This window comes from Cynoglossus semilaevis, chromosome 9 (genome assembly GCF_000523025.1).
Source record: "Cynoglossus semilaevis isolate Cse_v1.0 chromosome 9, Cse_v1.0, whole genome shotgun sequence".
Classification (NCBI taxonomy): Eukaryota; Metazoa; Chordata; class Actinopteri; order Pleuronectiformes; family Cynoglossidae; genus Cynoglossus; species Cynoglossus semilaevis.
The window spans coordinates 4,725,760-4,734,989 of record NC_024315.1 but is presented as its reverse complement, the minus strand read 5'-3'; the positions used below and the strand labels follow the sequence as shown (position 1 = coordinate 4,734,989).

At 47.5% G+C, this 9,230-nt stretch overlaps 2 protein-coding genes across 4 annotated transcripts in view; one reads left to right on the top strand and one right to left on the bottom strand.

Annotated features, from left to right (window-relative positions):
* The window catches only part of sh2d3a (SH2 domain containing 3A), an 8,659-nt gene extending 2,942 nt beyond the window's left edge, over positions 1-5,717 (bottom strand). Inside the window, exons 1-9 of the mRNA XM_025058463.1 lie at positions 5,628-5,717; positions 5,401-5,518; positions 4,326-4,387; positions 4,115-4,251; positions 1,656-1,695; positions 1,420-1,536; positions 1,146-1,289; positions 537-811; positions 349-434 (exon numbers count right to left, since the gene is read on the bottom strand). Coding sequence (XP_024914231.1) covers positions 349-434; positions 537-811; positions 1,146-1,289; positions 1,420-1,536; positions 1,656-1,695; positions 4,115-4,251; positions 4,326-4,387; positions 5,401-5,518; positions 5,628-5,717 — 1,069 coding nt within the window. The remainder of the gene's footprint in view (positions 1-348; positions 435-536; positions 812-1,145; positions 1,290-1,419; positions 1,537-1,655; positions 1,696-4,114; positions 4,252-4,325; positions 4,388-5,400; positions 5,519-5,627) is intronic.
* Positions 4,245-9,230, top strand: part of vav1 (vav guanine nucleotide exchange factor 1) — an 11,990-nt gene continuing 7,004 nt past the window's right edge. The window contains exons 1-10 of one of the 3 annotated variants that reach the window (XM_008316635.3): positions 4,245-4,418; positions 4,507-4,584; positions 4,853-5,729; positions 5,939-6,170; positions 6,860-7,087; positions 7,259-7,414; positions 7,541-7,657; positions 8,524-8,640; positions 8,874-8,932; positions 9,012-9,077. In XM_008316635.3, the coding sequence (XP_008314857.1) occupies positions 7,328-7,414; positions 7,541-7,657; positions 8,524-8,640; positions 8,874-8,932; positions 9,012-9,077 (446 nt within the window). In that variant the 5' untranslated portion in view covers positions 4,245-4,418; positions 4,507-4,584; positions 4,853-5,729; ... (1 more) ...; positions 6,860-7,087; positions 7,259-7,327. Of the gene's footprint in view, positions 4,419-4,506; positions 4,585-4,852; positions 6,171-6,859; positions 7,088-7,258; positions 7,415-7,540; positions 7,658-8,523; positions 8,641-8,873; positions 8,933-9,011; positions 9,078-9,230 lie in introns of all 3 variants that reach the window. The other 2 variants (XM_017035235.2, XM_008316636.3) reach the window with 2 other exon arrangements.

The following is a 9,230-nucleotide window of genomic DNA, read 5'->3' as shown; positions in this document are numbered from 1 at the left end:
TGTCAGTGAACGCTGATGTCAGTGAACGTTGATGTCAGTGAACGCTGATGTCAGTGAACGCTGATGTCAGTGAACGCTGATGTCAGTGAACGCTGATGTCAGTGAACGCTGATGTCAGTGAACGCTGATGTCAGTGAACGTTGATGTCAGTGAACACTGATGTCAGTGAACACTGATGTCAGTGAACGCTGATGTCTGTGAACGCTGATGTCAGTGAACGCTGATGTCATCCCTGACTGGAGTCACGTTCACAGGACGCTCTGTTGATGACGCTACAATAATCTAGAATAATCTAGAATAAAGCCCGGCTCTGACGTCACCACGGGAGGTGACATTTCTAGAACTCACCGGTTCTCAGGTTGCTGTCAGACTGTGCCGACTGAAGGGGGGGTCCTCGCCCCACGTGCTCCATGTTGGCAGGCTGGCTGCCGCTTCTGCACACATGCAGTACAAAGTTCATACCCATAATACCTGAGAATCTGTTTGTACATGTGTTTCATTGGTGGTAACCCCCCCCCACACACACACACACACACCTGAGCAGTGGGTTAACACACAGCAGTGAGTCAGTGTGTGTGGAGCACAAACTCCGCCTCTTGTTTGGAGCTCCGTTTTTCTCCCCTCCTGCTTTACTGCTGCCTGCGTGCTGCTCCGCGATGACGCGGAGAGGAAGAGTCCGTGTGATTGGGTGAAAGATCACCGCGCCGGACGCCTGCGATATGGGCCGACGCCCTCCCACGTAGTACCGTATCAGAGCAGGGACGTTGTCAAAGCGATCCTCCTCAAACTGGAACAGTTCCCGAGTGTAGCCCTGTCACACACACACACACACACACACACACACACACTGAACACCAGGAGCAGCTTTTGGAGGAGAAATCACAGTGACCTGAGGTCAACTCCAGGCTCAGACGTCACTCTCCTCAGCAGAGGGTCGAGGAGGTTGGTTAGCTGGTTAGCTGGTTAGCTTGGTTAACATGAACAAACAGCCACAGTAGTGTTTTGATTGACATCAGATTTGTGTCTGTTGTTTTTAAAAACCAACACTTCCTGTCGTCCCTCCTCAGTCCGACTTCTCTGATCCACACAGATACTTCTATGTCAACACACACACACACACACACACACCTCCATCTGAGACACACCTTCTTGGGTCGTAGAACCACCCGTATAATCTTAAAATGCATGGGTCCATTCATCCAATAGCAGCTCAAAACGTAGTCACCGGAGGAAGAGCTGGAGTCTCGCACCAGGAAATCTCCGTCTCTTTCAAACAGAGTCTCTGCAGCCTGAAATCACAGCAGCTCAACTGACAAACACAGACATGCAGCATATATATATGTATATATATGTACTTCCTAGTCAGTGTATTACTGATATATTCCATATTCAAGGAGACAGGTTTGCTGCCCTGACTACCTCTCTGGGCAGCGGGCCGTGATACCAGGCGTGGCTCCTGGGGTCGTCCGTACCGAGCTTCATCTCCTCCTCCAGCTCCTTCTTTAACAAGTCCATCTCTCGTCGACCACCAAAGAGCTACAACACACGCAGAGTGACAGGCAGGGGGCGCTCACACACTGTTCCCTGGACAAGCGTCTGTACTAGTTTGATGGAGACATGTCTCTCGTGGAGACACTGATGGTTTGACCTCTCACCTTGAGCTGGCTGAGATATGCAGTGACACTCCTCCTCTTACTGGAAACAAAGAGAGAGAAGACGTGATGTTGGTCATGGAGACCAGCTGTGACCTGTGACCCTAACTATAACTACAACATACAGTATCTAACTCCAGAAAATATAAGGATGTTTGAAGTCATATGGTTGTCTGTTGTTCTATAAGCAGATTGACTGTAGTTCATACCTGTGTGTTAACCTATAACAACAGTGTATTTAAGCCTAACCCTGTTCTATCAGGCAGCTTCACAGTATCACTGACCACAGACGTGTTCATTCACAGTATCACTGACCACAGACGTGTGGTCTAAATCTGATCTGATCTACAGTCCTGAACCACCGTCACTGCTGGTACTCAGTTATTTTGTCATTGTTGATGAGCAACATCCTGTCACTGAGGGGCGTTGGCTCACACAACACCTGTACACTCTACACGGCCGAACCGGAAGCTACAGACAGACTAATAACCGACGTTTAACACCGCCTCATTACACAGTTTCTCTAATCTCATTCAAAGTGACTTTTTGTCAAGTTTAACACGTCTTCACAGAGAGCGGTTACGACTTCACACACAGCTGCCTGTGAAGTTTTATCAACCGTTAGCCGAACACAACATCTCGCGTTAATTAAACGAGATTGTCCGCTCGTTTGAAACCAGTTCGACCCAGTTCAACCCGCCGCTCCTACCTGTCGGTCCGCCTCGCTGTGGCAGCCGTCGTCAGTCAGACATGTTTACGGGTTGTTTCCCAGATAAGAGTGAACTAAAGAGCAACAACAACAGCCGCTGGGACCGTCCTACAGACCTTGTCCGCCTCTCAGCTCCCCGGCCCTTCTCTCCGCTCTCCCTCCTCCTCGTTCACGCAGTTTGGGACGAGTTCTCACAAGTTTCCCCAGTCTCTCTCTCTCTCTCTCTCTCTCTCTCTCTCCTGCTGCTGCTCCACCTCCACCTCCCGTTGAGACTCGGGTGCTGAACTCCGCTATCTGGCCCACATTCTTCAGATAACGACGGAGGTCGCCATTCCCTTGTTTCATCCTGCCAGGACGGACTGTCGGACCAGGTTTGTCTCAGGTTTGTACAGTTGACCACAGTTCAACAACAAGAGACTTCAGCTGAACTATGACCTAATAGTTAGGTCCAGTCAGACGGATTTTAAACCTTTTTGACGTAAATATATTGCCTGTGTTTGAAGGCAGAGCCTTTTAACATTAAAACATTAAAAATAGAAGCTTCAGTGGAACACGTTGAGGGTTGGTAACAAGTGAATCATGTATAAAACAAACGGACAGAGCTAGCTAGGTTCAAAGGGGTGAGGCAGAGGGTGAGTAAATCACAGTGGGGGACACATCTGGTTTCAACACATCCTTGTTGAAGTCATCTTCAGGAGGTGAGGCCACCACTAAATATCCTGGGATTTGGTTTTAGTTAGTTTTAGTTGTTCGTTATAATCCAGTAACAAGTAAACTGGTGGCAGACGCCATCTTAGTGTCGTAAGAGGTTCCTTTACTGAAGCTCCAAACAGTCAGTAAACAGTCAGTAAACAGTCCGTTGATCTCTTATGCCTTCAAACCTCAGATTGTGTAAATCTATGTGCTGTGAATCCAACCTGTTTAAATGAGTTATGTGTTAACTAGTTGTGATAGTACCAACCGGAGCAGAACCTCGTGTGTGATTTACGACCTCGGTGGATCTTAGTTTCACCTGGAGCAGCACAGATGTGTCTGGACTTGACTGTGACTCTGTTGTTGTTTCATTTCACTGGATTCTTCAGGTGCGTTTCTCTGTGAACTTACTTGAAGTAAACCTCAGCGCAGAAACATGCTAATAGATATATTTGTATAGTAAAGCTAGTAAAGTTAATCGTGGTGAGTGCTTTGCATACGTCCGTGGAGGTGATCATCACCTGAGAATCACACACTGATATGATGCAGATTAGCTCAGTGATTTGTCAACACACGTTTTGACTGGTGGCTGTTCTCTCGTCACTCAGCTGTTCAAATACAAATGTTAATGAGCACAGAGGCCGAGCCAGTCCTTCCTGTTGAGCTGAGGTGGGAGCTGTGATAATGAGGTATCATCTCCTCTGAAGAGCTTCTCTGTCAGAGTCTCCGTCTGGGTCAGAGCAGCCCAGTGACCAACAGTAGGAACTGCTGCAGTGTCAGGAACAGCTGCTCCTTGTCCTCCTAATGAGGTCGTTAGCCTGGTAGTCAAAGCAGCACTGGAGCTGGCAGCTCAGGTGACAGTAATTCACACACACTCACACACTCACACACTCCAGGTCGGTGATCTCAGACTGTGACGGACTTTATGAGGCACTGGTTAATGATTAAACCATTAAACCAGCAGGACTAACGTTGTCTCTCAGTCCCATGAATACACACCCATACACACACTGTTGTCCTGATGTTGTACCAACACACGTACAATGTCAACACGGCTTACCTGCGTTTGTTGTCCTGACTTCTGTCGTCCTCCAGGGGGCGCAGCTGAGAGCAGGAGGCAGACAGACGCTGTTTGTTGTGTTCACGCTGGAGGCGGGGCAAAACACTCTGACGAAACATGTCCTTTCCAGGCTTCACCTGCAGGAGGCGTCATGGTGATAAATAATCTGGGCCTAAGGTACTGTTGGGTACGGTTCTGGTCCAGGTCTTACCAGGTCCAGTGATGATCCCAGCGAGTACTTCCTGCTCACCCTACGCTCTCGGAGTCGCACTCCTAAAGATACGGCTGTGTAGAAATAGTGAAGGTGATAGTTAATAATAGTTACTAGTAATAAAATATGTCATCTATATTTATTTGTTCCAAAATAAGTAGAATATATTTTTATTCTTCAGTTTTGGCAAAAGTGTTAGAACGTGTGGCTAATACTTTTTATCACCGTCCGGTCCGGCCCACGACTGGACTCCAAAACTGTAAGTTGTAAATTATTCCCCACTATTAAAGCAGCTAAAAAACGTAGAGATTTAATTGTATAGATGTTTTTACACACTTGATCAACGACGATGATTTTAGAGCAGTGTAAAAAGGCTCCACTATTTCATACGTTGATTTTAAATAAATTTCTTGAATTATTAGTTGGTAGCAGACGGTTTTAGAATCATAGATTTTTATGTTGCTGTGATATTTTGTCTGTTGAGGTTCAATGAGTTCAAATTGAGTGTTAATGTTGATCATCCACAGAGTGGCCAGTAGATGGAGCCGCTCTGCTGCAGTTACCTCTGAGTCTGACTATCGTCTCCCCCAAGATCGTCTCCCCCCCCCGTGACCACTGTGCTGGGTCAACGCTGCACCAGGAGATACAGCTGGATGGAATGTCTACAGCAGTGTACAGAAGACTGAACGGTGAAGACTACAGACTCTTCATCACCACAAGAACCAGAAGTCACACTGGAGTCGTTGGAAAATCAGACCAGACGTCACAGCTGTTTCAAAACTGTGGTCGTGTCACGATACAATAGTAGAGATTTCAGGAGGCTAAAGCTAGGGTTCATGGGACTACGTCGTGGTTCCAGGGACATGAACCACATCAACCCTCCCTTCATCAGATCAATGATGAAATGATGCCCAGAATGTGCACCAATAGAAATAAAGGGGCAGTGCCACATGGTCTGAGGCCTTGACAAAGATGGAGAACCTGATTGACAGCTGCGTTCTGAGTGTCTGCAACAGGACGTTATAATATGATGAGTGTGTGTGTGTGTGTGTGTGTGTGTGTGTGAGAGAGTCACCCGTCTGCGGCTCCATTTTCCGTCTGTCTGTGGACAGTTGGTTCAGGATCCGTTCTCTGTGGGTTGGATCTTCAACTCCTGCATCTCTCAGCTCTGCATCAGTCACATGCTGCAAACCCTGGGTCAAAACCCAGACAGGAAGATAAAGTCAGGTCAAAATAAAAACGCCGTCCACTGAATCACAGGTTAAATGTTGGGAAGCACGCGATCAGCTCCGCACTTCGTACCTCCAGACCATAATATTCACATTCCAGCGTCTTGGTGTACTGTGGAAGGCCGATCCGTCTCAACCACCAGGCGATGGAGCGATTGTTCATGTCTGAACAACAGTAAAAAAACCATGACATTACACACACACACACACACGCTTTTTCATTTGATTTTGCACAAACCAACCACCAGTATCTACCGTCCTCTGGTGTGTATAGTCCATGCTGCTGTTGTCACTGCAGCAGCAGCAGCAGAATGTAGCACCTACCTGTGAGGAGGTTCCACCCTGGATCTCTGACCGTTTCCTTTTCCTCCTACGTTCTCGCAGCTTCTTCATCTAAGAGCAGCCTCGTCGTGAAGTCTGTCTCTTTGTGGTGAAAGTGAAGGCCCGCTGCCCCTCAAACCTGCTGGGTCACCCACGAGCCAATCAGGTAGAGCGGCTCGTGCACCACTCCTCTGTGAAAGCAACAAATCAGAGCGCAGGAACCGCCATGAGGCGTGAGGAGGTGGAGAGTGCAGGCTGAGACTTGTGGCCAGAGATGGAACAACAAGGTGGAGATGTGAGTCTTTGTCAGCAGCTGTCAACATGTCCAGGCACACACAGGCATGCATACACAGCTGAGTGCCCCCCCCCGCACTCCCCCCCCCCCCACCCCTCTGTCAAATACATACATTATCTGCAGGTGTTAGACTGCCACCTGCTGTCCAGGACTTTAACTTTGAGGGATTTAAAGCAGAACTTTCTTTTATTTCACAGTTTAGATGTATCTCCCGCCACTAGGGGCATCAGTCTGTGAAAACTTGTCTAATATGTATTAGAATCTCAGAATTAAGGATTCAAATGAGTGTGGGATTAGCATAATTATGTCATGATACACTGTAGTATACGAAAGTGAGTCACTAGATGGCAGCATTGCAGCTCATTTTATTAATCTATTTTAATGATAAGAGGTTTGTATACAGAGCTGGTGCAGCAACTCACACTGTGGTTGTACTGATAAAACTGATAGATAAACATTAGCAGGACTGTATTGGTTTGGTTGATATTGGAATTACAAATCAAGTGTTTAAAGTGAAAATATCAGATGTCAGCAAAAAGTTAATATCGGACCTGTCTGGTTAGGGTTAGGTTAGGGCTGAGTCTTTGTGAAAAAGTCTGGGTCAATGTGTCCTTTCACCAAACTGTTTCACACAAATTATTTAAAAAAAAATTCAAATCATTCAGTTATATTTCACTTTCAATCCACAGAGGTGGCAACTGCCTGGTTTGCATGTGTGTAAATATGAGTGAGTCTGTGAGGGAGCGTCAGAGGAAAGAGGAAGTTGCGGTGATGAAGTTAAAAGCCTTCGACACTGTGCAGCTCTGCAAAACACCCACCACGGAAGAGACGCCGAGCAACAGAACGGAGAGTCTGAAAGTGAGATCATGAAAGGAAGATGAACATCTAGAGCTGAGACGTCAACGGAGCTGCTGAAGGTGAGCACCACTCTGAAGATCTGGAGATCACTTTAATGACTTTAAATAACTGCTGGGTTCAGGGGTCAGTCGGAGCTGTGTGACCCCTAACCCCTTTGACCTTGAGTTTTCACCTGTTAGTTGACCTGTTGGTTGACCTGTTGGTTGACCTGTGGGCCCTGTGCTCCACAGCGGTGCTGGTTGAACACAGATCGTGTCTCCGTCACCGTGGTCTTTGTGTCTGTGACTCAGAGAGACGACATGGAGCTGTGGCGACAGTGTGCGCTGTGGCTGATCGACTGCAGAGTTCTTCCTGAGAACCACCGGGTCACATGGGAAGGAGCTCAGGTAGACCACCTTCACACACACACACACACACACACACACACACACACACACACTCTCTCCTCCCCCTCCTTTCTTTTTCTTCTGTGTGTGTGTGTGTGTGTGTGTGTGTGTGTGTGTGTGTGACAGGTGTGTGACCTGGCCCAGGCCCTCAGAGATGGCGTGCTGCTCTGCCAGCTGCTGAACAACCTGCTGCCACAGGCCGTCAACCTGAGGGAGATCAACCTGCGTCCACAGATGTCCCAGGTTGGACCTCTGCTTTGTTCCTGGGGGGGACACCGGGGGGGGGGGGGCCCCCATGGGCACCGGGACGTGTCTACAGAGGAGGAGGTTTGGGATTTCATACAGGACCGGGAGCTTCCATTAGATTAGGCCACAGACCACCACTAGGGCGGCGCCATCTTTGAACTTAACATAAAGGGTTCAGAAAACTGGAAGGAACGAGACTCGCTGTCCTGTCCTCTGTGTGTGTGTGTGTGTGTGTGTTTGACATGTGAAACTCGGGGAAATCCTATGTGATTTATGATGATTAAGAAACATCCGGTGACTAAGTGAGGGCAGGAGTCCACACACACACACACACACACACACACACACACACACAGACGGTGCTCCAGTAGAAACTCTTCCATCTTGTCTCCTCTGAGTCGTTAACAGCTGACAGACTCTGGAGAACTCAACGTTTCCTCTTTTTTCTTTCATATGAGAGTTCCGCATTTCCCTAACTGAGCAGAGGGAGGGTGTGTGTGTGTGTGTGTGTGTGTGTGTGTGAGTCCTCAGTGTCTGCAGTCATGTCTTTGACATGGGCAGCAGAACCTTGGTGATATCACAGTTTGGACAGAAATAACCTGGACTAGTTTTACAAAACAGAAACAGAAACTTTCTCTGAACCACTTTTTTAAACATTTTATTAAATGCTGCCAAATGAAAGATTTCTGTTCTGTCGACGTGTTAGTTTGTTCTGGTTAGAAAGGTCAGGAAGGTCATGCAGCTAAAGGAGCAGTTTTTAACCTCTGACACAGAGAGTTTGGAGTCTGTTTAATATTTTATCCTGGAATGAGAATCATTGTAGTGTGTGTGTGTGTGTGTGTGTGTGTGTGTTTTTTGCTCAGTTCCTTTGTCTGAAAAATATCCGGACGTTTCTGGGAGTTTGTCAGGAGAGATTCCAGCTGAAGAAGAGTGAACTGTTCGAGGCCTTTGACCTGTTTGATGTCCGAGACTTTGGAAAGGTGACGTTTCACTCCTCCGTATGTGTCATTTAAAGCAGGGTTCCCAACCCCTGGTCCCCGGATCGGTGTTGGTTCTGTCTTTTCCATTTCCTGTCTTCATTTCCTGTTCTAAAGAAAGAACATTGGATTTTCTGTTAATTTTCGACCAATGAGGCGACAGCTTTTTTTATTGAACCTCGTTCATTTTCACTCAAACTAAAACACAAACCGTTCTAACGACGTCTCTGTCCCAGGTCATAGACACTCTGTCCATACTGTCTCAGACGTCCATCGCTACCCTCAAAGGACTACAGTAAGTGACTGCAGTCCAGACCAACACTGTCCAGTACCAGTAGAACCAGTCACACACTCTGACCTGTGTTTCTCCTCAGGCCGTTTCCTCTACAAGAATGTGCTCCTGATGATGAAATCTACAGCGGCCTGTCGGACCAGATCGAGTGAGAGGACTCTTCAAATCACTCTGATAGGCTGCTCTTTAACTCTGCTCTCATCTGACTTTAAGTCACATTTGAAGTTAGGATGAATCAATGTTCATCATCACAGAGAGAGAGAGAGAGAGTTACCCCACCCCCACCCCACCCCTCCACCCC